Here is a 27,824-nt window from a genome sequence, read left to right as displayed (position 1 = left end):
GGGGACAAGCGCCCCCACCCCTCACCCCCACCAGGGATGCAAACAAGCAGAAGGACACCGCCTTCTATGACAAACTGTTTAATGTTCCGTAATGTGCAGCTTCTGAGTGAAAGGGGCCCGTGAAAACGAGCCGTACATACATTCTGGTGCCGGAGCAACCGGGCCCCTCCCCCCCATCCCTCCGGAGGCGGCCGGGCAGGGGGAGGTGCTGAGAACATGGTCCAGGGTGTGCTCAGCGGGAACACACCCGTGTTAAGTGCCCAAGTGTCAAGGGGGTGGGGGACAGGACATTTACACAGGAGAGAGAACCACGGACACGTGTGTGACCTGAGACACCGCACAGGTGACGGAGGGCCAGGGCAGCCACCACGCCCACGTGGGGAGCTATCCACAGAGATACGAGCTTTCGGGTGGGAGTCACGAAGCGGGGCTCCAGTGAGCAGGGCAGGCCGAGAGCCTGGGAGACCTCGAGCGCCCGGACAGGCACAGACAGCAGCCTGCCCGTGAGGCCGCGGGCGGATAGGACAGTACACAGGAGTGAGAACCACGATGCTCCCCGTAGGCAGTGACGGAGGGACACAGACCCACGCGCGGGGACACGGAGACCTGAGGGCTCACGGGAAGGCCTAGAGCAGCAGGTACAGGCCGGAGGGTGGAAGCTCTGTCTCTGGCTCTGACTCCGGCTCGGCTCCAGCAGGATCACTCAGTGACAGCCCAGAGCTGAGCCCAAGGGGCTTGGACGGCTCAGGACAGGGAGGACGCAGCTCCGCCACAGACACCAGGGTCTCCTGGGGGCATCTGAGCGCGTGAGCACGTCGCAGGCCTCGGAAGGGGCCCTCAGGCCTCGCTGCTGCTGCTGCTGCTGCCCCGGCTGCTGCCTCGCTCCACCCACACGAGGCGGGCCTGCTCCTGCAGGATGCGCCCGCGGACGACCTTGGCCAGCTCCTCCGAGTGGGCCCAGGCGTGGGCGGGCACCTGCACCCAGGAGCAGGGCAGCCCCCAGAGCACCTGCTCCGCGCTGCGGCACTGCCGGAGCAGCTCCGAGTCCCGCCAGCCCGGCCGGCCCAGCAGGCCCCTGCCGAGAGAGGAGAGCGGGCAGTGGGCAGTGGGCAGAGAAGGGCACAGAGATGACAGGGAGTGAGAGAAAGGACAAACACATGGAGGACGACAAAGAGACAGATGGCGAAGGAGGACGGCGAAGAGCCAGACGGAGACGGATGCCCCCGGAGAGGAGGTTCAGGCCTGGCCTCACCTGACTTCCCGGACGTTCTTCTCGGTCACCTCCACGTGGATGACGATGGGGTAGATCTCATTCTGGACCAGCTCCCGCACGCCCCGTGTGCCCAGCTCCAGCAGGCAGTGCTTCTTCTCGGGGGTCAAGGTTACATTTTACTCCGGCCCGGAGACACCCATGTCCCTGCCCCACACCCCCCGCACCGGGCTCCATAGCACTGCCCCTCAGGGTCCTGCCTCCCCATCCAGACGGACCTTGGCAATGAGGAACCAAGGAGGGGGGGACATGTCACTCTGCCTCTCTGGACCTCAGCCTCCACATCTATAGGATCAAGCTACCTCCACCCCCACCCGCACTGTCCCGGCCAGCTCCCAGGACGGGGAGAGTTTGAGGACAAGGAGACCGACGGGCGAGATGGACCAGCCATTCCTGGGTGAGGAAAGGCCCCCGGAAAGGGAGGGACTGCCCAGAGCAGCCCCACCCCAGCACCTACCTTCCCGACAGACTCCTGGATGGCACGGATCCTGCTGCCCAGCCCGGGGGTGGCAGGCCGGGCCTTGGGGGCTCCGGGAGCGGAGGGGGCGCACTGTTCCTCCCCAGACAGGCTTTCTGGAAGGCGGGAAGAAGCCAGAGCGAAGGGCCGGTGGGCCTGGCTGCCCCCGAGTGCCAGCCTGCCCTCCCCCTCCGGGCACCAAGGCTCACCCGCTGGGCACACTTGGAAGTCCAGCCGGGAGTTGGGCAGGTCTAGCAGGTTGCGGATGAGCCGAGGGGCCAGGCACTCAGGCAGGAGCACCACCGGCCGCAGGGAGGGCACCAGCAGCGGCCGCACCGCGCTGTAGGGTTTGAGGCTCCACTCTGGATTGGGGCGGGGGCGGGGGTGGGGGCGGGAGAGATGAGGGTGCAGGCAGGGCCCTCAACATTCAAAACCCCCTCACTCCTTCTCATGCCCCCATCTATCTTTTTCCCTTCTTAAGTCCTGCGGCTACTCCCCACCTTCTTCCCCCCCCCCCTGCTGCCACACACACACACACACACACACACACACACACACGCTGCCCAGTCCTCCCTGGGACTGCTGCAGTAGATTCCTCCCTAATCTCTGCCTCACTCTCGCCCCCTAAAGGCCATCGTCCTCTCAGCAGTCAAAAAGAGGTGTTTAAAAAAAAATAATAAAAAATATATATATATATGTATATGTATATGTATATTTTATATAAATTTTAAGATGATGCAGAGGTTTGCTTCTTTTTAATAACTGTGTCATTCCTACATTTAAGCACTATCTTTCTGAGTACTATCTGAGTTTGGAATAATATGTTAACTTTTGAAATTCTCACCAAGAAAATGCACTTTAAAAAAATATATATATATATTTTATTGATTTTTTTTAGAGAGAGGAAGGGAGAGAGATAGAAACATCAATGATGAAAGAGAATCATGGATCGGCTGCCTCCTGCATGCCCCCTTCTGAGGATCTAGCCCACAACCCTGACTGGGAATCGAACTATGACCTCCTGGTTCATAGGTCAATGCTCAATCACTGAGCCCCACTGGCCAGGCCAGAGAGAGGTTTTTAAAACGAAAGTCAGATCTTATAACTCTCATGTTTTCAATGAGAGCCAACCTCCCATGGCTCTTAGGGAAAAGCCCACATCCTCCTTGTGGGGGGTACCCAGCACGGCCAGAGCCTGGGGGCAGCAAACCTCACACCCATCACAGATCCCAGTCCTCCTACCCAGACCCAGCCTGTCCTCAGCCGCCTCCGGTCACAGGGCCTGGCCGTGCCCTGCGCAGGCCGGAGCCCCGCTCTGCATCCCGTTCTCCCCATTACAAGTGTCACACTTTGCAGTTACGTCCATGAATGCGATTATGTGGCCGAGAGACATCGGCCTCTCGCCATCCCCACCAGGCGGCGAGCTTAGAGGGGTGGGGGACCCCCGTGTCCTGTGCACCAAGAATGACAGTTTCTGGCACTTGATACCGATGTCCTCCGAACACACCAGGCACAGCCATGCCTCCGGGCCTTTGCACAAGCTGTGCCTTCCTTTTTTTTAAATGTGTTTTATTGATTTCTTAGAGAATGGGGAAGAGAGAGCAGCACAGATCAATGGCTCCCATACACACCCCAACTAGGACCAAACCCAAAACCTGGGCATGTGCCCTGACCAGGAATCAAACCAGTGACCCTTTGGTGCACAGAGGACGCCCAACCAACGGAGCCCCCCGGGCCCGGAGCAGCCGTGCCTTCCGCCTGGAAGCAACCCCTCTCCCTCCTGAAGGACCCGGTTTAAGCCGTCTCCCCTCCAGCACCGATTCCCTCACCATCCTCCGCGCCTGGCCCCTCAGAATTGCCATTCTCTCATGTGGGCTCTCCCGTCCCCTCCCCGCTGACCTGGCCCTAAGCCTCACCCCACTGCCTCCAGGAACCTATTCTGCGGTCCTCATGGCGCAGCTACGCCTGCTCTGCCAGACGAGAACAGGCGCCAGCTCACGCGTGCCCCACACTCACGCAGACCACGGACCCACGAGGACACATGCGCCTCCTGCACCAACCGGCTCTCCACCGGAGGCCCATCCCCCACCACGGGGGCCTCACCTCTCAGGCCCCCGGCACGGGCCCCGCCCCCCGGGGCCCTCCCACAGGCCCTTCCAGGCCCCAGGGCAGCAGAGGCGCCTCCCGGCCGCACACCGGGCACTCACCTGGGCAGGGGTCTGGCGGCAGCTGCTCCGGGGAGTCCCCGGCAGGCCCCCCCGCGTGCTTGGGCTTCACCAGCCGCAGCTGGTCCAGCGCTCGCTTCTTCAGCTGGGCGGGCAGAGGGAGAGGGGCACCTGTGACTCTGCGCTGTCCCCCCTCAGGGAGAGGGGAGAGCACACGGAACCCCAGGCGGAGGGGGCCCATGCCACCAGCCCTTCTCCTGTCCCTGCCAGGCAGCCAAGGACCCAACACGTGCGGTGTGCCCACCCCGTTTTACAGACGGACAAACCGAGGCCCAGAGACCAGAGGAACCTAAATGTCACGAGAGAGGAACTTTGGGGTCTCCTCCAATGAACTCGCGATGCGGCCTTGGGGAGGAAGACGAGTGAAACCAGCAGCATTTATTACACCGACAGCCGGCAGGTATCAAAAGCCTGCAATGTGGCTCATACTAAGTAGGCCACGGATGCGCATGGACCACTGAAGCCTTCTACGCCACGGGGCCAAGCAGGCAGCCTGACCCCTCCTTTTACAGCGAAGGACAGAGCCTCGGGGAGGGGCAGCGGGTGGCTGATGAAGGGGCAGAGCTGGGATTCAAACCCGGCCAGCCCGGCTCCAGAGCCTGCGCTCTCAGCCCCCTCTCTAGTGCCACAGCCTCTTGCGTTACTATGGCAACTCATTCTGCCCAGGTGTAAGGGGGCGAACCACCCAGCCCAGCCCTCATCCGGGGACGGGAAAAGGGGACGGGACTGTTGTTCTGTCAAGTGCTTACCGTGGGCCAGGCATACCCGTGAGCACGAAGCACACTCCACCTCATTTACTCTCTCAACTACCCTAGACCTGAGTCCTGCTGTTCTCTTTGCTGGCACACACATGTCAACCAAGTACGGGTGAGGGGTGAGGGGTGAGGGGTGAGGGGTGAGGGGTGAGGGGTGAGGGATGGGGGTGAGGGGTGAGGGGTGAGGGGTGAGGGGTGAGGGGTGAGGGATGGGGGTGAGGGGGGAGGGGGGGAGGGGTGAGGGGTGGGGTGAGGGGTGAGGGGTGAGGGTGAGGGGTGAGGGTGAGGGTGAGGGGGGGGGGTGAGGGGTGAGGGGTGAGGGGTGGGGGTGAGGGGTGGGGGGTGAGGGGTGAGGGGTGAGGGTGAGGGGGAGGGGTGAGGGAGTGAGGTGAGGGGTGCGAGGTGAGGGATGAGGGTGAAGGGTGAGGGGTGAGGGGTGAGGGTGAGGGGTGAGGGGTTGAGGGGTGAGGGGTGGAGGGGTGGGGGTTGAGGGTTGGGGTGAGGGGTTGGGTTGAAAGGTGAGGGGTGAGGGGTGAGGTGAGGGGTGAGGGGTTGAGGCTGGGTGTGAGGGGTGGCGGGGTGGGGGTTTGAGGGTTGGGGGTGAGGGGTGAAGGTTGGGGTGAGGGGTGAGGGGGTGATGGGTTGAGGTCGTGGCGGGGAGGGGGGGGTTTTGGGGTGAGGGGGGGGAGGGGTGAGCGGATGGGGGTTGAGGGGTTGAGGGGGAGGGGTGAGGGGTGAGGGGGTGAGGGTGAGAGGTGAGGGGGTGGGGGGTGGGGGTGGGGGGTGAGGGGTGAGGGGTGAGGGGTGGGGGGTGAGGGTGGGGGGTGAGGGGTGAGGGGTGAGGGGTGAGGGGTGGGGGGTGAGGGGTGAGGGTTGAGGGGTGAGGGGTGAGGGGTGGGGGTGAGGGGTGGGGTGAGGGGTGAGGGTGAGGGGGTGGGGGTGGGGGTTGTGGGGGTTTAGGGGGAGGGGTGTGAGGTGGTGGGTGTAGGGGTTGATGGGTGAGGATGGGTGAGGGTGGGGGGGGGGGTGAGGTGTGGGGGTTTAGGGGTGAGGGGTGAGGGGTGAGGGGTGAGGGGTGAGGGGTGAGGGGTTGAGGGGTGGGGGGTGAGGGGTGAGGGGTGAGGGGTTGAGGGGTGAGAGGTGGGGGGTGAGGGGTTGAGGGGTGAGGGGTGAGGGGTGAGGGGTGAAGGGTGGGGGGTGAAGGGTGGGGGGTGAGGGGTTGAGGGGTGGGGGGTGAGGGGTGAGGGGTGAGGGGTAAGGGATGAGGGGTGAGGGATGAGGGGTGAGGGGTGAGGGGTGAGGGGTGAGGGGTGAGGGATGAGGGAGTGAGGTGAGAGCCTCCCCCTCTCCTCCTCTGGGGCTGCCTCTCCCGTAGAAACCCCTCTCCCAGCCCTCACCCGGCGGGCACCGCCCTGGCCCTGCTTACATTGCTGCGGGGCCCGCGGGGCCGGCTGGAGGGCAGGCATTTCTCCTGAACTTCCAGGAGCTGCTGGGCTCTGGGGGGAAAGGGGGAGTCTTGTCATCTGTCAGTATGGCGACAGGGAACCCCTGCCAGCCTCTCCTCCAGCCCCCACCCTGTTCCAGAGGAGAGAGGGGCTGCAAAGGGAGAGAGAGGCCCACCCCGGCCCCCGGCTCCCAGCGGCCCCACCCCTGGCCCCCGGCTCCCAGCGGGCCCACCCCGGCCCCCGGCTCCCAGCAGCCCCACCCCGGCCCCCGGCTCCGGGCACCTCTGGTAATTGGGCACGGTGCCCCGGTCCAGGTCCCGCAGCGTGAGGGGGTCGACCCGCGCGCAGAACCACTCCTGCCGCCGCTTGTGCACAGGGTCCACCAGCCGCAGGATCTCCTGGGCCTTCACGCACAGGGCGTGGGGGTCCGCCCGCTCGGGCAGAGTGAGGTTGGCCCGCATGTAGAAGGGCTCGGCGCCCAGCCCCTTCACCCAGGCTTCCAGGGCCTCGTGGAAGGACTGGGCAGCTGGGCCCGGACGGGCAGGGGCGGAGGGAGAACGAGGAGGGAGAAGTCAGGCATCCATGGGGCCCTCTCCAAGCCCAAGCGACCAGGACCCCTTTCCTCCTCTCAACGCGAGAGCCGAGGCCAGGGGGCGCAGGACGGGCCCAAGGCCACCACGCCCGCGAGGGACAGAACCAGGACTCGAACCCAGGCACCTAGACTCCCGTCCAGGCCTCCTTTCACTGCCAGCTGCCTGCTGAGGGCAGAGGCAGGGCACGAGGACAGCCAGCCGGCAGGAGGCAGCGATGGGGAAGGCAGGGCACCGCCGAGGTCAGCAGGTGGGAGGGCTCCGCTCAGGCCTGTGTGCCGCCCCCGGGGCTGGGTGAACCCGCTCGTGGGCCCTTAGCTCTGAGCCTGCAGGACGGCGCGTTCCCAGCCACCACTCCCCTCGCCCCCGGGCCAGGCTTACCCTTAGAGTCCATCAGGAACGGCAGCATGGACACCTGGTTCCAGGTCAAGGTCCTTCGCTGGGCCTCGCCCTCCAGGCCGGCCCCCTCCAGGCCCGCAGCCTCCGCCCTGGGCTGGAGCAAACCGGGCAGGGAGGGAGAACAGTCAGCTCCCCGAGGCAGGGCGGGCTCCGGGGAAGACTGAGTGCGGGACCAGCTATGTTCCATAACTCGGACGCCTCCACCTGAGGGCAGTCCGGCTCTGCTACCTTCCACAGGCCTCTCCCCCGGGCAGGTTCAGCCAGGTCCTTCCACATTTAAAAGCAGGCGGGCTGTCATTCTGCCCCACCTCCCAGCCCCTGCCCAATCAGGTTTCATTTCATACCGGCTAGTGAGCCTGCCTCCTCCCTCGCCAATTCCTAGATCCTGCAGTCAGAAGGCATCCAGCCCTGGCTAACGCACTCACTCCTCCTCCCCCAGCCCACAGCTGGGTGAGGACTCACCTCTCTCGGTTCCACCCTGGCAGACCCAGGCCCAGAGAGCACCCTCCGCACCACCGTCCCGGACCAGCTGTCCCCAAGGCAAGGCAGGCCCTCGGGACCCCTGTCCTGGGGTTCGGGTCCCCCCGGGGGGCTCCGGCCAGACACTTGTATGGCCAGAGACCTGAGGAGAGAGAAGCGGATGGGAATTAGAGTTCAGTCAACCTTTTGCTCCGGTTCAGCATCCTTGGAAAACCACAGCAATCCCCCAAGTATGCCATGATGCCCACGCCCCACCCACCCTCACCCCCGTCCATTGCACCTGCTGTGCCAATGCCTGGAAGGCACTTCCCCCTCTTCCCTGCCTGGCAGATTCTGCTCGTCCCCCCGAGCTCAGGTGGAAAGCGAACTCTCCCTCCCAGACCCCAGCAAACGGCGAGGTGCAGAAGCACAACCGTCCACACCTTGTATGGCGCCTGCTGTTTCCCCCATCAGGGAAAAAGCACCCTCAGCTCGGTGCCAGCCCCAGCCCCAGCCCCGAGCCTGGCGCACAGCGATGACTAACGAAAGCTTGTTATGCGCGCAGTCTAGGAAGGAAGGTCACCGGGAGAACACAGCGCAGACCAGAGAGGGCCACGGGGCAGTGGGAGCACAGGGGAGTGGCTTCCCGGAGGAAGGCGCCACTGGCTGTCCTGTGGCCAAGAATAGAAGCACTTTAGCCCTGGCTGGTGTGGCTCAGTGGATAGAACGTCGGCCTGTGGACTAAAGGGTCCCGGGTTTGATTCCAATCAAGGGCATATGCCTGGGTTGCTGGCTCGAACCCCAGGAGGGGGCGTGCAGGAGGCAGCCGATCAATGATTCCCTCTCATCATGGATGTTTTTCTCTCTCTCTCTCTCTCTCTCTCTCTCTCTCTCTCTCTCTCTCTCTCTCTCCCCCTCCCTCCCTCCCTCCCTCCCTCCCTCTCCTTTCCTCTCTAAAATCAATTTTTAAAAAATGTTCTTTTAAAAAGAATAGAAGCAGTTCAGTAACAGGCAGAGGTGGTGTTCCAGGCTGGGGGGCGGCCACGAGCAAAGGTGTGGGGGACAGGACACAGGATTGTGGGAGAATCATTAACAGTAATAAGAGCGGCTGATGCACGCTGGGTGCTTCCCATGTGCCAGACACCACGTGAAGCTCCTGACTAACGTAACACCCTGAGAGTCAGCCCCCAAGGAAGGTAAGCTGCAGCGGCCTCCGGGGGGCGCAGCCTGTCCTTCCTCTCCGGGCTGAGACGGAGTCCCTAAGCCCTCCCTCCAGGCAGGGCTCTCGGCCCGTCCCCGGATGACAACGGATGAGGCCTCGTGGCCAGGCTCACACACCGCTGACTCCGAGTCTCCTCCGTGGCCCTGGCCCTGGTGCTGGGGAGGGGGAGGCAAGGTCAGCGGGTGTGCCCCAGCCGAAGAGGTGGCTCAGGTAGAGCCCAGCCGTCCACCCACCTCCCCACCCACCCTCCCGCTGCAGCCCAGCCACACTGCCCCCTGCTGCCAGCCTGGGCAAGCGAGGCCACAAGGACCTTAACCCATCAGCACCCAGAGGGGGGACCTCGGCCCTGAGAGTCCATCTCAGTTCCTGTCCTCTCCGTCCAAACAGAGAGCCAGGCCCGGGGGCTGGGACAGACCTGGGTGCTGGGACCGTCCTGGCTGCAGCCAGTGCAGACGTGGCAGGCCAGATGCTGGGCCGACTATGCTGCCCAATGGCCTTCCGGCCGGAGCAACACAGTCCAGGCCCAAACCCCAGCATGCAGTGCGCCCTAGCCGAGGCGAGCGAGCTGGCTGCCTGGTTCTCAGGCAAGGACACGGCGGCACCTGCCTCCCACTCTGCACATGAGGGTCCAACGAATGTCACGACAGGGCAGGGAGGGGAACCGGGGGGCTCCGGGGCCTCCCATCCGCAGGGGAAGAAGAATTGTTTCTTTTTTTTTTTTTTTTTTTTTCACAGAGAGGAAGGGAGAGGGATAGAGCTAGAAACATTGATGAGGGAGAAACATCAATCAGCTGCCTCCTGCACACCCCCCACCGGGGATGTGCCCACAACCAAGGTACATGCCCTTGGCCGGAATCGAACCTTGACCAGTTTGGCTCAATGGATAGAGCGTCGGCTTGGGGACTGAAGGGACCCGGGTTCGATTCCGGTCAAGAGCATGTACCTTGGTTGCGGGCATATCCCCAGTAGGGGGTTGTGCAAAGGGCAGCTGATCGATGACTCTCTCTCATCGATGTTTCTAACTCTCTCTCTCTCTCCCTTCCTCTGTACAATATCAATAAAATATATTTTTTTAAAATAAAATAAAAATCAATGGGAAAAATACTCTCAGGTGAAGATTAACCAAAAAAACGTGACTTAGACAGAAGGACGGCCCCCAGGAACCCCCGACCCCACCACTCAATGCCTGGGGACAAAGTCCTGACTTCGGGCCTGGCTTTGCTCACCGGAATGAGGGCCAGAAACGCCGGCCCCAGGCCCCTCTGAGAATCAAGCAACAAGGCACCAACCACAACACGAGCTAAGAGCGGGCACATCCATCACTCGGAGCCACGCCAACAGGAATACTGGAACCCCCCCGGCCTCAGGGGACAGGCGCAACGGGGACCCCGTTTCACAGAGCAGGACACGGAGGCCCTGAGTGGCAGGCCCACGACCCCACAGCAGAGCAAGATGTCAGCTGGCTGACACACCGTCCACCGCACTGCACACCGCACAGCCCAGGACACAGGCCTCGGCCCCTCACCTCCCTCTCCGCCTGTCCCTCGGCCTCTTTCCCTCTCCGTCCTCCACCTCTGCCTCCATCCTAACCTGTGTTCCCCGCCTCCCCCTCCCCCTTAGCATGGGCATCAGCGGTGGCCCCCGATCACACAGCTCCTGCCCCCTCTGCCACGTCCCGGCGGCCCCTGGACAAGAGCCAGGACCCCTTGTGCAGCCTGAGCTGAGGGAGGAAGGGCCAAGCCAGGCAGGAAGGGAGGTGGTTCCGCCCCTTCCCTCACCACGTCCTGCGCGGGGAGAACAATGTCACGCGGGGCCCGCTGCCGGCCGGAGGGGGGTGTGGCGGGCAGGGCTCTGGGCGCGGGCCTGGCCAAGCTGCTTCCAGGGAGCGGGAGGCCCCGGCCCTGCTCTGCCCCGGTTTCCTGGTGACCTGTGCTCTGCTTCTAGCACCCCACCTTCCCGCTCTGACCTCAGCGCCTCCTCCGCCCTCTCCAAAGCCCGAGTCCCATCAGGTCACCGTGGACGTGGGCCAGGACATCCCCAGCTGTGTGACCTCGGGCGAGCCGTGTAACCTCTCTGAGCCTTGGCTCCTTCCCAAGGAAACGGGGACGATCACGGTAACGCCTCCCCCCAGGGACGGGAGGAGGCGGCCAGCGGCGGCCTGCAGTCAGTAATCGCTAATCCCTCGCAGCTTCCCGGCGCGCACCAGCCAAAGTCCACACTCTTCCAGCCTGACTCAGAGCCTGCTGGGGCTTGGCCTCCCCTACCACCCCCACCCCATCCCCATCCCCACCCCCACCTCCACCCCCACCCCCAGGTGCTCCCATCAACGCCAAACTCCAAGCCCATCCCAAGCACCCTCTGCTCTCTCCCTCTTCCAGCCATCCAGCTGCCCTCCCTGCCTGCCCTCTCGCCATGGCCGAGTTCAAAGGCCACATTCTCAGCCAGGCCTCCCTCTCTCCCCTCCCGAGGTCCGCTCATAAGCCTGGCTGGGGTGGCCCTTCATGACCAGAGCTCACTGCCTCCCGCACACTCTGAGCCAATGTGTTTCTTGGCTGCTGAGTGGCCTGCCCCACCCACAGCCCGAAGCTTTGTTGTGGGGGAGCTCAGAGCTGGGAGGACAGGCAGAGGGCCGGTGTCAGCACAACTGCCGTTTATTGAGCACCTACTATATGCCTGGCAAAGCCAGGTTTTTGACGGACATGAGTCCTACGCCTCAGACCACCACATGCAGAGGAGAGGGCTCACCGCTCCCCTTGAGAAAACGGAGGAAGGTCGCACAGGTGATACACCGTGGCGGTGGGTTTGAATCCAACTGCCAGTTGCCTACAGCAAAGGCTTAGCGGCTGCTCCCTCCCTCCCACCTCATCCTGCTCCGGGATCCGAGCGCGGGTCCCGCCCCCACCCACCCAGGCGGCTCCCGCACCTGTTGAGGAGATCCAGGCCGCAGCCTCTGGCCAGGAGACCGTCCGGCTTCCCCAGAGGCCACACGCTGTCGGAGGAGGAGGAGGAGGAGAGGCCGGGGGACCAGGGCTTAAGGGTGACGCTACCTGGGGAGGAAGAGCAAGGTTCAAGAGTGCTGGACTGGACAACGGGGGAAGCCCAGAGACCACCCCCGGCCCAGAGGCCCGGGGCTGAGGCCGGTTAGAGGCTCCAAGAACACCCTGGACCCACTGGAATCGGGTGAAGGGTGGACCAGAACCCCACACGGCACAGCCAGGACCAGGGCAGAGCCTTCTCGCCTGTCCAGGGCACAGCTAGGCCTCGGGGAGGGAGTCCCAGGCCAGGGGCAGAGCGGGCAGCATAGGCCACAGGTGAGCTGAAAAGCTCCCCCGCTCCCCCCACCCCGTAAGCCCTCCCCGGGGAGGGTCCGAGGGCCCTTACCTGTGATGTCTGACATGCTGCTGAAGGACCTGGGCAGAGAGAGGGCGAACGAAGGGGCAGGAGCTGAGAGTCAGCGGGCATCTGCCCCCATCCCTCCTCCTGCCCCTGTGCCACCCAAAGGTCCTGCAGCCCCCAGCACGTGCCAGCTAGACCCGGTGGGCGTCCCCGGCACAGGGCACTCATGTCACCCAGCTCCCCTAAACCCTCAGAGACAAGAAGGCAACAGCCGAAACCGGTTTGGCTCAATGGGTAGAGCGTTGGCTTGGGGCCTGAAGGGTCCCGGGTTCGATTCCGGTCAAGGGCACGTACCTTGGTTGCGGGCATGTCCCCAGTAGGGGGTGTGCAAGAGGCAGCTGATCGATGACTCTCTCTCATCGACGTTTCTAACTCTCTATCTCTCTCCCTTCCTCTCTGCACAAAATCAATAAAATATATTTTTTTTAAAAAGAAGGCAACAGCCTGGCCTCAGCCGCACGGCCTTCCACCTTGAATGCCCCGGCCCATTCTTCAACGCCACCCCCTCCAGGAAGCCCGCCCGGACCTCTCACCCCCCGTCTCCTCCTCACTTCCTACACTGTCTGTCGTTGATGGCTCCTGGGCTGCCTCTCGCACTAGATCAAGCAGGTCAAACTCCGGCCATGACAGGCGTATGCTAGATCATGGCCCCTCGCCACACACCCATTCCTGGCAGATTCACCCATCGGACCGAGCCCGGGACTGGGACCCTTCAAGGGCCACACAGCATTACCCCCTTAAAAGTTAGCCTGCTAGCCGAAACTGATGTGGCTCAGTGGATAGAGCGTCGGTCTGCAGACTGAAAGGTCCCAGGTTCGATTCCTGTCAAGGGTATGTACGTTGGTTGCGGGCACCTCCGCGGTAAGGGGTGTGCAAGAGGCAGCTGGTCGATGTTTCTCTCTCATCGACGTTTCTAGCTCTCTATATCTCTCCCTTCCTCTCTGTAAGAAATCAATAAAATATATTTTAAAAAAACAAAACAAAAAAAGTTAGCCTGCTATACTGGGTCAAACATTTAATTAACTCGCCCCTAATGCCTTGGCAGGGCCAGACCAGATGGTTTCACAGGTCCTGGCCCTAACCATCAGGCTTCCCCGGGGTTGAGCAACTCTGCGGTTCAGTCCCTAGTGACTCAGCCGCTCAGCCGCCAGAGAGTTGGGTTGGGGCTTAGCCTGTTCTGCCCTTTGGCCTGGTCTTAACCTCTGACCTCAGTCGCGCCTATGCTCTCAGGGCCAGCGCTCCAGCCATTGAAGGGCAGTTAGGGAGGTGACCGCCAAGTGCTGACTCTGGCCTGAGGGATTCTGGGAGGTGGCTGGGCCCCTGCCGCTCTCTTTCCAGCCTGTTTACCTTTCGTTTTGTTTTTTCACATCGATTGGTTGCCTCCCAGGCTGGGAATCCAGCCTGCAGCCGAGGTTGGTGCCCTTGACTGGAATCGAACCCGGGACCCTTCGGTCTGCAGGCCGACGCTCTATCCACCGAGCCTAACTGGTTGGGCCTGTTTACCTCTTAGCAGGTGCAGGGTCCTCCTCACGCTGCCGGCGGAGGATGGAGCCTGCGCTGGGAGGGAAGGGCAGGATGGACAGCCGGTTGATCTCTTTCTCGTTGTCTGTGGCCTCCTCCTGCAATGTCACGGCAGGGCCTGGGTCACCCGCACTGCACTCCCCACAGCTCAGTGCGCCCAGGTGTGCACACATTCCACAGGGGAGAACTGGGGCCCAGAGCGGAGGACTGAGCTCCCCAAGATTACAGGGTGAGGCCGAAACTGGTTTGGCTCTGTGGATAGATAGAGCATCGGCCTGCGGACTGAAAGGTCCCAGGTTCGATTCCGGTCAAGGGCATGCTCCTTGGTTGTGGGCACATCCCCAGTAGGAGGTGTGCAGGAGGCAGCTGATCGATGTTTCTCTCTCATCGATGTTTCTAGTTCCTCTTTCTTCCTCTCTCTAAAAAAATCAATAAAATATATTTTTTTAAATAAATAAATAAAATATATATTTTTTAAAAAGATTACAGTGTGAGTGGCCCCCAGGTCTCCGGGTACAGGCCCAGCAGCGGAGCTGGCTCGGGATAAGCTTCATAAGGTGCTTGCCTCTGTGGGTCTCAATTTCCTCCGTGTGAAACACCTCCACAGCGTGTGCCAAGGCCCTGAGACAGGGCTGACCCCTGCCAGGAAGCCAAAGGCTGAGACCCAGAGAGCCAGGCTGAGGGGAGGGAGGGGCCCCCTGAGTGCCCCTGGGACCGAGCAAGGGCTTAGTCAGCAAACTGGAGGGCCCTCTCCATGTCAGTAATTACGTGAATACCATCAGTGTCCTCCCACACGCAGGTGGGCAGGCGTCTTACCGAGATGTGGGGCTCGGAGCCCCCCAGGACAGAGGCCTCCCCGCCAGCCTCGGGGCCTCCCAGCGGGGAGGGGAACTCGCTCAGGCTCCAGGTGCTGCTGAGGTTGGAGCACAGGGAATGGGAGGAGGTGCAGGCCTGGAGGGGAAGGGGCGGGATGAGGTCAGCAGTGCTGGACCCGGGCCAGCCACCGTCATTTCCTGAACGCCTGCCCTCGGGGAGCACTCCGCCCGGAGGACACGCTGTAAACAAGCAGACAGGTGAAGGAAGTAGCCCTACGCTAGGGGTGTCGAACTCAATCAGAGAAGGGGCCAAAATCTAAAATCCAACCTAAATCGCGGGCCGAATGGTTTACTGAACAGTCATAAACTGTCATTGTGATGGAAACGCAGCGGAGTGCAGTGATGACAGCGCGGTGCGGGCCACATTGCAAGGCCTGGCGGGACGGATTTGGCCCGAGGGCCTTGTGTTTGACACGTGTGCCCTACGCCATGTGCTTTCCCCTGAGCACTCAGGTAAGTAGGCGCTAAACAGAATTGGGGAGGATGGTCTAGGCCAGTGGTCGGCAAGCTCATTAGTCCACGGAGCCAAATATCAACAGGACAACGATTGAAATTTCTTTGGAGAGCCACATTTTTTTAACTTAAACTTCTAACGCCACTTCTTCAACATAGACTCGCCCAGACCATGGTGTTTTGTGGAAAAGCCACATTCAAGGGGCCAAAGAGCCGCGTGTGGCTCGCGAGCCGCAGTTTGCCGACCGCTGGTCTCGGCAGACAGAACAGTAGGTGCCAAGGCCCTGAGTCAGGGCTGTGACACCTTCAGGAGCCCAGCGGACCAGGCTGGAGGGAGGGAAGGGCCCACCTGCAGGGCCTCGAGGGCACAGTAAGGGCTTTGTTGTTACCCAAGAGCAAAACACCACTGAGGGTTAAGAAGTGAGAAGTCACAGACTCACACTTCCTTTGTTCCCTTCCTCCGGGTATCAAACACCTGGCCTGTCGATTATCTCCAAGTAAAATCAAGATAAGAAGAGGCAGAGCTCCTGGCAGATAGCCAAGCACTAGGAACTGTTTTCAAGGGGTCTGTGGACGCAGCTCCAGTCCCGGCTGGCTGAGTGACCTTGGGCAAGCCCCTGACCCTCTCTGGGCAATGAGGGCGCTGGACTAGCTGGTCTCCGCGGGGCTTTTAGGGCCCATGTTTTGCATTCCAAGGTGCTCACAGGCCCTCAGGCCACTGGGCTTCTCCCAGTGTTTGCAAAGACAGGCTTCAAACTAGCCTTGGTGCCCCACACACTCAGAGACCCACATGCCACCTGCCTCTGTCCCCTTCCCTATGCACCACCCCACACCCACCCTAGCTGGGGTCCCCCACCAGACCGGCATATCCTCTCTCCTGGCCGAGAGCTCCCTCCAAGCCAGCATGTTCTTGACCCAGGGTGAGGGCTCCAGCCAGGACCCACACATTCCCTCCCGGAATGTGTGGGTCCTGGCTGCATCTTCTCGGGCCCAGCTGAGCGCTCCCAGGGGGTCCCACGTGACCCCACCACCGCTGCAGGCTCCCGTCAGTCCTGCAAGTCCCACGCCCAGCTGAGGGCTCCTGCCAGTTCCCCCATGTTCCTGCCCTCAACCGGGGTCTCCCACGCGTTCCCACCCCTGGCCCAAAGCTCCTGCCAGGGCCCCCCCGCATGCCAACCAGGACCCTGAACCCCTCCTGCCCGTCACCTTGAGGCAGGGCCCGCCCTGGGCCCGCTGCAGCTGCGCCTCCAGCAGGGCCTTGGTGCCCTCCAGGCCGGTGAGCGTGGTCAGCAGCTCGTCCCGCTCGGCCTCCAGGCTCCGCACCTGCTTGCGGTACTGGTCCTTCTCGATGAGGCTCTGCGAGTACTGCAGCTGGATGTGGTCGCGGCTCTGGATGGCCTGGGAGGGCGAAGGCACCACACTGACGCGGCCAGCCTGGCCTCCGACCCCGAGGATGGGGGGTGGCAGCCGAAATAGCACTTCCTGTGTGCCGGCCCCGGGCTTAGTATCAGCTCATTTAATCAGCACGCTCACCCTCCCCGGGAGACCGCCTCGTTATTCTCGTCTTATCAATAAGGAAACCAAGGCTGCAGGGGCAGGGCTGGGATTCAAACCCAGGCCGAGTCCGGGCTCTGACTATTTCCCAAGAACAACTTAAAACTGGGAGACCTACTGTGTGTGGCCAGCTGAACTCACAGCATCCCCGCCTAGCGGAGGAGGCTGTGTTCAAACCCATCCCACTGCATCCAAAGCACTTTTCCCCCACGAGAGCTGGGCCCGTGCCCGGACCTGCCACTGCCCCACTGCCCCAGAGGGAGCTGGACACAGAGGCCCAGTGGCCAGGAGCAACGGGGCAAAGGGCAAATCCCTGAGCCCACCCAAACCGCAGAACCAGAGTGTCCGGATGAAACCTGAACCCGCCTCCTCGCCAAGCCTGCCAGGGGACCCCGAGGCCCATTCTAGCGTGCTGACTTCACCTCCTCCAGCGGGATTCAAACTCGGTCCGAGGACAGCACCTCCTGCCCTCCCCAGGCGTGGGAGCTCACACAGGCCCGGGGGCCAGCGGCTCTGGCCTCAGACGGAGAGGGCCGTGGTGCCCGGGGCTTGGGAGCCAGAACTTTTGAGAATCTCTTCATCAGCAAATACCTGCAAGCAGCTCCCCTGCTTAGGTCTCGTTTTTGACTCGGAGAGAATAGCAATTCGAAGTCAAGAGTGCCAGGACCCACTCCCTAACGGTCCCAGGAGCTCAGGGGAGCAGGTGTGCCCAAGGGCAAGGCTGGCATACCTAGAGTGCTCAGGGCCCCACATCTGTGTCCTCCCGGCGCACATGCCCCTCTAGCCAAGCAGTGCCCCATGGAAGTCTGTCTTCCACCATTCTAGCTCCGTCCGCTCCTCCTCGTCCGCCCGACGCTGCGCGGGCTCACCTGGTCCCGCTCCTTCTCGATCTCCTCCAGCTGAGCCAGCACGGTGGCCATGCGGTGCTTGTACAGGTCGCAGTCCTTCTGCAGCGTGCGGTGCTTCAGCCGCAGGTCCTCCATCTCCTGCAGGTACTGCGGGCGGCCGGGGGGAGCGGCACAGGGGGAACACGCCAGGGTCACCCACAAGGCTGGCGACCGAGGAGAGCCAACCAGCAGGTGCCCAGCAGGTCCACAGAGAGAGGCCTGAGCCCCCAACACAAGCGCCCGCCCCATCTCCCCAGCCGGGCCTGACTTCCCCTCCCTGGGCCTCAGCTGCCCAAACTGTAAAATGGGACGACCACCAACAACGACGACTCCCTCCCGACCAACCTGGGCCTCCCGTCCGAACGGCAATCTGCTCCCTGGCCCTGCTCTGCTTCTCCCACAGCCCTCACCACCCTCCTCTCCATGAAGGGATTGATTTGGGGGGGGGGGGGTGGCAGACGGTGTATCTCCCCTGCTAGTTTACCCTCCACAGGGACAGAGACGTTTGTTCTGTTCCCTAATGTGTCTCAAGAAATACTTGAGAATGAATGAATGGATGGATGGATGGATGGATGGATGAATGGATGGATGCAGTTCCTAGCACGGGGCCTGGCACGCCTGCAGGGAAGGTGGGCGCCGGTGAACGGGTGATGCCCACCACCCTCTCCTCTCCAGGAGCCTCCCCAGCTGCGTGAGAGGAGGGCGGGGGCAGGGCGGGGGGGCGATGCACGGGGGACGGTACCTTGTCCCGGAGCTCCTCGGCCCACTGCAGCTCCCCCTGCACCGTGTGCAGCTTCTGGCACAGCTCCTGTCTGCTGTCCTGCGCCTCCCGCCAGTCATGCTCCAGGATGTCCAAGAGGATGCGCTCCGAGCCCGGGGCCCCCGGCCGGCTTGCCTCCTGGGGTCGGAGGTCAGGGTTGCCTCAGCCTCTGGCCTAGGGGTGTCAGGGGAAGGGGGACCCACAGCCCTCAGCCCTCAGCCCCACCCCACTAGCTCTGCCACCCGGGCCAAGGGTCTTGACCTTGCTGGACCTCAGTTTCCCAAATACAGCGTGGGCGTGGTCCACCCGCCCTGCCCGCCCTCCAGGGGACATCTGGGGTGCAGATGAGCTGAGGGCGTGAGGCATGCTTGAGCAAGTTCCGCCAGGATCGTGTTCCCAAACGAGAACTCGGCACGCTTTGTCCTGCTCCGGCCCCCGCCAGCTGCCAGGGCAACAGAGAGGCGGCTATCTCCAAGGCCTGCTCCTGCCCCTCTCACACGGGGTCTTTGTAGGGACTGAGCCTGTCCCCAGCAGGTAGACCATGGGCCCAAGATCCACCCCTAACCCAACACCCCAGCCCGGCACCCACAGCCCTATGAAGTACACAGGAACCCTGGCTCCCACCCCCACTTCCTGTGTGACCTGCCACTGACCCCCAGCAAGCCCTGGGCCACCCCGACCTCAGGGGTCTCAACTTTCCAGACTCTTCTACAAATAATAAAAGCTGGGGACCCTCCCCCCACCCTAAACATGCTCACACACAAAATCAGGTGCGCAGTGGCAATGCATCTAGAGACCCCAGGGGGCCACCCACAGACCGCAGCCTAAAGGCCAGAGGAAGCAGAAGGCTCAGCCAAGACAAGAGGCCAGCCAGGGTCCATCCGATCTCATCCACGGTGCAGACTCCTCATTCTCTCTCTCTCACACACACACACACACACACACACCCCTCCCCGTGGCCACCTTCGAACCTGCTGCCGACCCTCCTGCAGCTCCTTCAGGGACGCTGTCAGCCGCTGGTTCTCTGCTCGCAGCTCAGAGACCAGGTCCACCCCGTCCGGCTCCTTCTCCTTCTCCCTCTCCTTCTCCTCGGCCCCGGGGGGTGGCCCCCTGGCCCTGCGGAGCAGGGCACACTCTTCCTCCAGCCGGCTCACCTTCAGCTGCAGCTGGTCCACCTGGGGAGCGGCACAGGGTCAGCCCGGGGAGGGGGCAGCCCAGGGGAGAAGCCCGCTCCTCATTCCTGGTGCCTCCCAGATCCCCAGACGGGCCTGAGCAGGAATCCTCCCGGACTTGTCTACGAAGAAGGGACCAGCGGGCAAACACGATGAGAAAGGAAGGGGGAGGCAGGGCCAAGCCGCCCTCCCAGGGGCCTCTGCTTCCAGGACTTTTGGCCGAGGTGCTACACCGAGAACAGGGGACCAGGGTCTAGGCCCAGCTCCGCCTCCAACTCAGTGTGGCCTTTGGCAAGTCATGGGCTCTCTTTGTGCCTCAGTTTCCTCATCTCCCAGGGGAGAGGAGGAAGAGGATGGTTTTGAGGGTTCCCAGGTCCCCCTCCAGCAGATCGGACTGTTAGTTCATTCTCAACAAGAACCCCAAGCCTGGGGTCCAGGTTTCAGTTGTACTACTTTTGTCCTCTGTCCTCCTGAGCAAGTCACTTATCTCCTCTGGGCCTCAGTTTCTTCATCAGTGAAATGGGCCTGTTCATTCCTCCCCCAGCCCACCCCCCCCCCCGCCACGGCCCCTCCCCCCCCCACCCCCGTTCCATGCATAACCTGCCTCCCAAAGTCATTGCAAGAATCAAACAAGACAGAAGGAAGGCCAAGCCTTTAAACTAGGGGTGTCGAACTCAATCAGAGAAGGGGCCAAAATCTAAAATCCAGCCTAAATCGCGGGCCAAATGGTTTACTGAACAGTCATAAACTGTCATTGTGATGGAAACGCAGCGGAGTGCAGTGATGACAGCGCGGTGTGGGCCACATTGCAAGGCCTGGCGGGACGGATTTGGCCCGCGGGCCTTGTGTTTGACACATGTGCTTTAAACGGTCAGAGGCTGGCTGCAGAGCGGCCAGGGGTGTGACCATGGCTGTGTGCACAGCCTTAAAAAAACCCCAACCTGCCGCCACACGGTGTGTGCAGCCGGAGCTGGCCAGGGTGGTGGCTGGGCGGCCGTGCGGGGGGCCGGCTGGCTGACTGCATAGGCAGGATGGGTTTGCTGGATGATCACCGCCCTCAGCCAGAGGTATTGTATTTTCCAAATCCATGTGGGTCCGAGGCTGCTGGGCAGTGGCAAGAGGAGCAGCGGGTGGCAGGCCACAAAACGAAGTCATTGTTGAAAAAAGGCACAATGACCTCTGGTGCCCTAGGAATGCCCTGGCTTCTCTCGGAAAATGACTGGCAGCCCCTCACTTCCCAGAGCCGAGCACGGCCACACACACACACACACACACACACTCACACACATACACACACAGTCACACACACACACAGAGACACACACACACTCACACACACTCACACATACACACACACACTCACAGAGACACACACACTCTCACACACACACACATACACACACACTCACATACATACACACACAGTCACACACACACACAGAGACACACACACACTCACACACACTCACACATACACACACACACACACAGAGACACACACACACTCTCACACACACACACACACATACACACACACTCACACACACACAGAGACACACACACACTCACACACACTCACACTCACACACACACAGAGACACACACACACTCACACACACACACAGAGACACACACACCCACTCACACACACTCACACACACACAGAGACACACACACACTCTCACACACACACACTCACACTCACACACACACAGAGACACACACACACTCTCACACACACACACACACACTCACACACACACAGAGACACACACACACTCACACACACACACAGAGACACACACACCCACTCACACCCACTCACACACACACACTCACACACACACACACACACACACACACACACACGGGTCTGAAGGCTGGGTCGCGCGTTTCTCCTCCTCCGCAGAAGGCTCGGGAAGAAATTCATGATTCTCACATTCCTTTCCCTCACAAAACACGCTTTGTAAACGTCGGAGGAAGACAGCTAGTTACAAGGGCAAGCTCGGCCGCACCCTCCCCGGCAAACCGCAGCCGCACAGCGGGGCCGCCCGCCTGACCCTTGGCCGGCAAGCTCCGGCAGTGAGCTCAGCGGGCAGGGCACCTGGAAGTGTCTGCAGAACGCCAGGAAACGCGGATGCATTTAATCCCTGGGTACACACTCACTTAGCACGAAATTACAGTGTGGGCTCCTTCAGTTTATGTGGCTGGGAAACGGCAGCTCGTGAAATTTGCACCTCGTAAAGCCCAGCATTAAGTGGCAGCCGCCACACACCTGTCTGCGGGAGAGGAGCCCCAACTGCCAAAGACAGAACCAGCAGCCGCTCTACTCATTTCCACCTGCAATGCCCTGGTTAATTTTTGTGGCCAAGAAAAGCCCCCCAAATTTAGGCAAATTTACAGTAGCTACATTTAGAGAAGAACTTACCCATTAGTTGAATTTCACCCCTCACCTTCTACCCCCTAAACTGGGAAAAGGCAGCCATTCTCTGCCTCGTGTCAGATTCTCTCACCCCTACGTGGTCCTACTATGTGCACCTACAGCTAGTCTGCAGATCCAGAGGCACCTCCAATGCCTTTTTTTTTTTTTTTTTTTAATCCTCACCTGATTTTGAGAGAGAGAGAGAAACATCAATGGGAGAGAAAAACATCAGACCCTCCACCTAGGTATGTGCCCTGACCGAGAATCAAACCAGCAGCCTCTTGGTGCACGAATGATGCTCCAAGCCATTCTAGCCACAGCCACTCCCAACTCCGTGGGCCCGTGGCTCTCACACTGTCCTCAAACCCTTCTTCCAAGGACACTCACAGCAGGTCTCATGTCCACGTCGGAAAAAGCAGGCACGGATGAAGATGGGGAACCCAGTTCTGACACCCACCCACCCTACCCTAGCAGTGCCAAGAGCAAGGTCAGAAATTCTCCATCGTGGGACCCTGGGAGAGTGCGCTAATCAATCTTTCTGTGTCTCCGTTTCCTCCTCCGTAAATGGGGCCAGTAACAGTGCCGCCAGCTTGTCCCAACAGAGATGCCAGGCAGTGCACAGCAAGCAGTGAGGACCGCACCCGGGCACAGGAGGCGCCATTTCATTATGTCATCCTTCTCTGTGACCTCCCGCCTCCAGCACGGTGAGGAAACTGAGGCACAGAGAGGAAAGCCTCGCCCAGGCCACCCTTCGCTCACTCTGCAGCCAGTCTCTGGGCCTCAGACAGCCCTACCTCATGCCAAACACAGCCTCCTGGTCACCCCACTCCACGCATCTGCCTCCCACACCCCCGATCGGGCCTGGCAGTCTAGGCCCTTCAACCTGTGGCCTCGGCACCCCCAATCAGGACTCATTTCCCCGAACCTCGACATGCTGGTGTGCACAGCCACAGGCCCCCGCTCTGCAGCGCACCCACAAGTCTCCAACAGGCACCTGTCACCTCCTGCAACGCCGCAGCCTTAGCAAAGGCTCCTGGGTCTTCCAACCCCCGAGTCAGCATCCTCCCCCTCCCTCCCCTCCCCCCGAGGCAGCCTCGCACGGTATTGCTGGAGAGCCTACTGTGTGCCGCTGGCACCGTTAAATCCTTTAAACAGCCCTGGCCCGTGTTGCTAGAAGGTTAGAGCATCCGCCCACACACTGAAGGGTCTCAGGTTTGATTCCCAGCCAGGGGCACATGCCCGGCTTGCAGGTTGAATCCCCAGCCCTGGTGGGGGAGCATGTGAGAGGCAACCAATCGATGTGTCTCTCTCACACCGATGTTTCTCTGTTTTTCTTCCCTCTCTTTCCTTCTCTCTCCCCTCCCTCCCACTCTTCCACTCTCTCCGGGAAAAGAAAAAAAAAAAAAAAAAAGGTCAATAAGAAAAAATACCCTCAGGTGAGAATTAAGAATAAAATCCCTAAAAAAAAAAAAAAGGAATAAAATCCCTGAAACAATCCCCTGAGGCAGTAACATTCCAGCTGCATCCCCGTGCTGAGAGCCAATAGGAAGCCAAGAAGCGAGGCTGGGTGTGGCCACCTGTGAGAGGCGGGGCCTCGCTCACCGCTGAGCCTTCACCTGGGCAAGACCAGGCAGAACGGCACCACAGGGCAAGGCCAGCGCTGGTGCCAGGCAGACCTAGTTCCCATCCAGGTTCCGTTCCCAGCTCTGTGATGAGCAAGTCCCTTCCCAATCCAAGCCCAGTATCTGGGTTTCAAGATGAGAACCCAGTGCATGGCACCTCCATGGGTACCTGTGACGTGATGCGTGTAACCAGCATGGCACTCAGAAGCAAATTAACAATAATAATAATAATAATAATAACAATAATAATAAAATATAGAAATGACTAATGACAATACAGGGTTTGAGCACTAACTCTGGGCAGGCACTGTACATATATCTTAAACGGATACACCCTGGGAACCCAAGTTTTCTCCACCTCAGCACTCACTGACGTTTTGGGTTAAGTCATTCTTGGTTCGGGGGGCTGTCCTGTGCTCTGTAGGATGTTTATCAGCAACACCGGCCTCTGCCCACTACAGGCCAATAGAACACACCTCGCTGTAATGACGAAAAAAGTCTCCTGATGTGGCCATTGTTTCTGGGGGCAACACTGTCCCCAGCTGAGAACCACAGCCATAACTCAATGAAATCAGTGCCATCGACACCCCCATATTACAGATGAGGAAACTGAGGCCCCGGGGTCGTGGAAGGACTCGCCCACAGTCCAATAGCTGGCCGATAGTGGCTCTGGGACGAGCTGGCTACCACATCACCATCCGTTTTAATAAAGATCGGCCTGTCCACCCCCCGGGCCTACCGCCAGCTGCAAGTCCCGGCTGCGCAGAACCGCGGAGTTCTTCTCCTCGCTGAGCTGGGCCAGGCGCATGGCGATCATGTAGTTCTCATCCTTGAGCCGCAGCAGCTCCAGGCTGCCCACCTCCCAGTCCTCCCGCAGCCGCTGGCAGCGCTCCTGCGCCTGCTGCTGCTCCCGCAGCCGCTGCTCCAGGCCTGCGCGCTCCTCCTCCAGCAGCCGGCCTCGAGCCTGCAGCTGCTGCTCCCGCTGCAGCTGGCTCTTCCGAGCCTCCCGCAGCCGCCGCACCTCCGTCATCAGGAACTGGGTCAGGCCCTCGGGGCCCTCCTCGTCTGCGGGACACGGTGGGGGGGAAGCCACGTCAGGCGAATAAAACCCACAGGGATAGCAAATGGCCCAGAAAAACCCAAACCACAAACACACTAGGAGGAAACTCTGGGCTATGCAGGGTGTCTCAAAAAAAAAAAAAAAAAGTATACGCACTTTAATAGCTGATAGCTCAAATGAAGTGTATTTTAACAAACACCGCCTTTATAATTATTCAAAGTGTATATACATTTTGGGGGGATACCCTATGTTTTTATACTTTAGGGGTAAGGAAGGCCTTCCTAAATAAGACACAAAATCGGAAGCTATAAAAGAAAAGAGAGACAAATCCATATACAAATGTTAAACTTTCAGAATGAAGAAAGATGTAACAAAGTTAAAAAAAAAAACAAGCAACAGAGCAGAAGGAAAATATAAGAATTCAGAGCCACAATATATAAAGAGCTTTTACAAATCAATAAAAAAAAGGCAAACAAACAAATAAAAATAAGGGTAAAAACTACCAGTAGGTAAGTCCCAAAACAAAAGTGGCCAAAAAACAGGCCCTACCTCACCAGCTATGATAATAATAGCCACTAACATTTAACTTTATTCTTTGGGCTAGATACACATGTTAATTTACTGAATCCTCACGACAACACTTAAGAAAGGTACTATTAGTGACCCTACCCTGAAGACAGAGAAACTGAGGCACAGAAAGGTCATGTCCTTTGCCCAAGGTTTACTAATTCATAACCTATGAATTATCTCTCCAAATGAAGCACAAACTTAAAAACAAGAACATTATTTTTGACATATCAAACTGGCAAAAACGTTTTTACATTCCCAGGATGCATGAGGGCACAGCAGAATGGACACCCACACACTGCTGCTGGGATGTACCTTGATTTCACATTGAAAATACACACACACTGAGAAGCTTCACTTCTCAGACCCCGCCTCCTGAGGTACACTCTTCCACAAAGATGCACGTGGAAGAATGCCCCAGCATTGTTTGTAAAACTGGAAACAGCCTAGATGTCGGTCAACAGGGGGCCAGGTAAGTGGCTTGTGGCAAGCATCTGTGCAGTCACTTAAAACCAGTGTAACAGATGTGGGGGGAAACACGAAAATCAACTGTTCTGAGGAAAAGAAAAACCAGAGCAGCACGTATAGGATGATGTGTGTGTGTGTGTGTGTGTGTGTGTGTGAGAGAATGCAAAGAAAGGGGAGACTCTCAGAAGTGTTAGCAGCAGAGCAGAACTGAAGGAAGAAGGAAAGGTCTCTCCTTTTAATTCTAAAGTCACCTGGACTGTTGGAACTTCTGGCATAAGAAACTGCACACCCATGGATGTCTGACACATACATGCCTGCAATCAATTTTAGGGGCCTGCGTTCTGAACTCTTGACTAAGGGGATTAGAATCCCAGCCCCACACTCAGCCTGCTCCAGCAAACCTCTTCCGTCTCTCTGTGCCTCAGTCTCCCGATCTGTTCAACTGGGTTCACGGGAGGGCCTCGCTGACAGGGACCAGGCAAGGGACCCCTGCGAGGGTGCGGACCCACTCACCCAGGATCATGGAGCAGCGCTGGGCGGGCTCCTGGCCGGTGAGCAGCGTGAAGTGCTCGGGGTAGTAGAACTCCAGGGCTTCCAGGAAGGCCTCGTAGCCCCGCTTCCCACGGCAGCGCAGGATGTCCATGAGGCGCCCTGGGAGGCGGCAGGAGGGCCCCAGGGTTCAAGGCGAGGGCTTCCCCCAGCGCCCAGCCAGTCCCCCCACAGGGTTACAGGGCCCACATTCCCCGCATTTTTGAGACGTGGATACACACAGGGCCTGTCTCAACTCATCACGGGGAGATCCCCCTGTCTGCCACAGCCAGGAGAGCCAGGAGCCCCACCCCACCCCCCATAGCACCTGAGCTCCCCTCCCGCCTGCCCTCTCCCCCCCAACACACAGGCCCCCCAAATGCTGCCTGCCTTTTCAATGACACCCCCCCAAACCCCCTCTATCGCCAAAAGCAAAGTAAATAGTTCTCCATGGCCAATTCCTGCAAGTCCATTAGACCCGCAGCCCTTTGCCAGCCTGGTTCGGAGGCCGGGAGGGCACCCTCATACCCTCAGTAAGCTGAGCTGGGTCCTGAGCACTCGGAGGAAAAGGGAGTGTGTGGTCAAGGAGGGGGGCGGGGGGGGGGGCACGGAGAATGGAGGAAATCAAGGGGCGCGGGAAGATGCCAAGGCAAGGCACCGGCTGTGACCCAGAGGTGCCCGGCCGCTCTGGTGACCACATCCACCCCCACCCCCCCTCTTTAATGTGGGCCCGGAACGTGGGAGGAAACCCCGAGGCCCACAAACCCCGACGCCGCTGTGGGCGCCGCTGGGTCAGGGCAGTGACAGTGGTCTGGGAGGCGGCGGGAGGGTGGGCACCGGCCATCGCTCCGCGGGTGTGCAGCCCGGGCCCGAGGGCCAGAGCTGCTGGTCTCGGGCTCCGGGCTGCGGGCTCCGGGCTGCGGGCTGCGGGCTGCGGGCTGCTGGCCTCGGGCTCCGGGCTGCGGGCTGCGGGCTCCGGGCTGCTGGCCTCGGGCTCCGGGCTCCGGGCCTCGGGCTCCGGGCTCCGGGCTCCGGGCGCCGCCCACCCGGCCCCAGGGGTCCCGGCCCCGGCCCCCGGACCCCCGCTCACCCGTGCGGTTGGCGCGGCACGGGAAGCGGTAGGTGCTCAGCACCTCCTCCTCGTCCTGCTCGTCGATGACCCGGCACTGGCGCAGGTACGGCGTGAGCTTGGCCGGGTTCAGGGCGCGCGTCAGCCGGTGCCGGACGCCCTCGATCCGCTCCCACAGGGCGTCCTCCTCCGCCTCGGACCCCGAGCCGGCCCCGGCTTCCTCCTCCGCCTCCCCCGCCTCGGCGCCGCCCGGCATGGCCGCGTCCTCCGGGTCTGCGGGCAGCGGGGCCAGGATCAGCGGGGCGCCCGGGGCGGGGGGCGGGGGGCGGGGGGGAAGGCCGGGATCTCATCCAGGGCGGCGCCCCAGTCCCCAGCCCCGGCGCCCCGGTCCCCAGCCCCGGCGCCCCGGTCCCCGCTCCGCGCCCCGCCGCCCGGCCCGCGGCCCCGCTCACCCCGCACGCCGCCGCCGCCGCCGCCGCCTGCTCCCCGCGCTCCGGGCTCTGCGCTCGGGCGGCGGCTCCGCCGGAGCAGAGGAGCGGCGTCCCCGGCGCCCCCGGCAGCGCCCGCCCCGGCCCCGGCCCCGCCGCCGCCCGGGCTGCCCGGGCCGCCCCCCATCGCCGCCCGGCGGCCGAGTCCGCTGCCCCGCAG

The 27,824-nt window shown here is 61.0% G+C and overlaps 1 protein-coding gene across 3 annotated transcripts; it reads right to left on the bottom strand.

Moving 5' to 3' along the window:
* Positions 1-62: 62 nt before the first annotated feature.
* Positions 63-27,824, bottom strand: CARD10 (caspase recruitment domain family member 10). 3 transcript variants are annotated; one of them, XM_036456738.2, is made up of 21 exons: positions 27,629-27,824; positions 27,198-27,449; positions 26,093-26,230; positions 24,224-24,549; positions 19,240-19,443; positions 18,251-18,406; positions 17,491-17,616; positions 16,274-16,465; positions 14,556-14,690; positions 13,722-13,837; positions 12,204-12,232; positions 11,746-11,869; positions 7,604-7,763; positions 7,124-7,235; positions 6,435-6,678; positions 6,134-6,203; positions 3,935-4,037; positions 1,937-2,095; positions 1,728-1,843; positions 1,253-1,368; positions 63-1,075 (listed from the first exon to the last, which is right to left on the bottom strand). In XM_036456738.2, exons 1-21 carry the CDS (start codon positions 27,789-27,791, stop codon positions 838-840), a joined length of 3,279 nt encoding a protein of 1,092 aa, XP_036312631.1. In that variant the 5' UTR covers positions 27,792-27,824; the 3' UTR covers positions 63-837. The 3 variants fall into 3 exon arrangements, with proteins under 3 accessions (XP_036312631.1, XP_036312632.1, XP_036312633.1); XM_036456739.2 differs by having other exon boundaries at positions 1,253-1,365; positions 27,629-27,823; XM_036456740.2 differs by lacking the exons at positions 63-1,075; positions 1,253-1,368; positions 1,728-1,843 and having other exon boundaries at positions 1,939-2,089; positions 3,929-4,037.

The sequence above is a fragment of the Pipistrellus kuhlii genome, unplaced genomic scaffold, assembly GCF_014108245.1.
Source record: "Pipistrellus kuhlii isolate mPipKuh1 unplaced genomic scaffold, mPipKuh1.p scaffold_m20_p_3, whole genome shotgun sequence".
NCBI lineage: Eukaryota > Metazoa > Chordata > Mammalia > Chiroptera > Vespertilionidae > Pipistrellus > Pipistrellus kuhlii.
Note: the sequence above shows the minus strand (reverse complement) of the source record. Positions and strands in the feature narration are given on the sequence as shown.

Bases quoted from the DNA above. Each gene is read 5' to 3' on its own strand.
- CARD10 (XM_036456738.2), bottom strand. From the start codon at position 27,791: ATGGGGGGCGGCCCGGGCAGCCCGGGCGGCGGCGGGGCCGGGGCCGGG. The intron at 18,407-19,239 runs GTTCGAAGGTGG...CTCCGACCCCAG, and splicing joins TGCAGGAGGGTCGGCAGCAG to GAGGCAAGCCGGCCGGGGGC. The intron at 16,466-17,490 runs GTGAGCCCGCGC...TCGCCCTCCCAG, and splicing joins TCGAGAAGGAGCGGGACCAG to GCCATCCAGAGCCGCGACCA.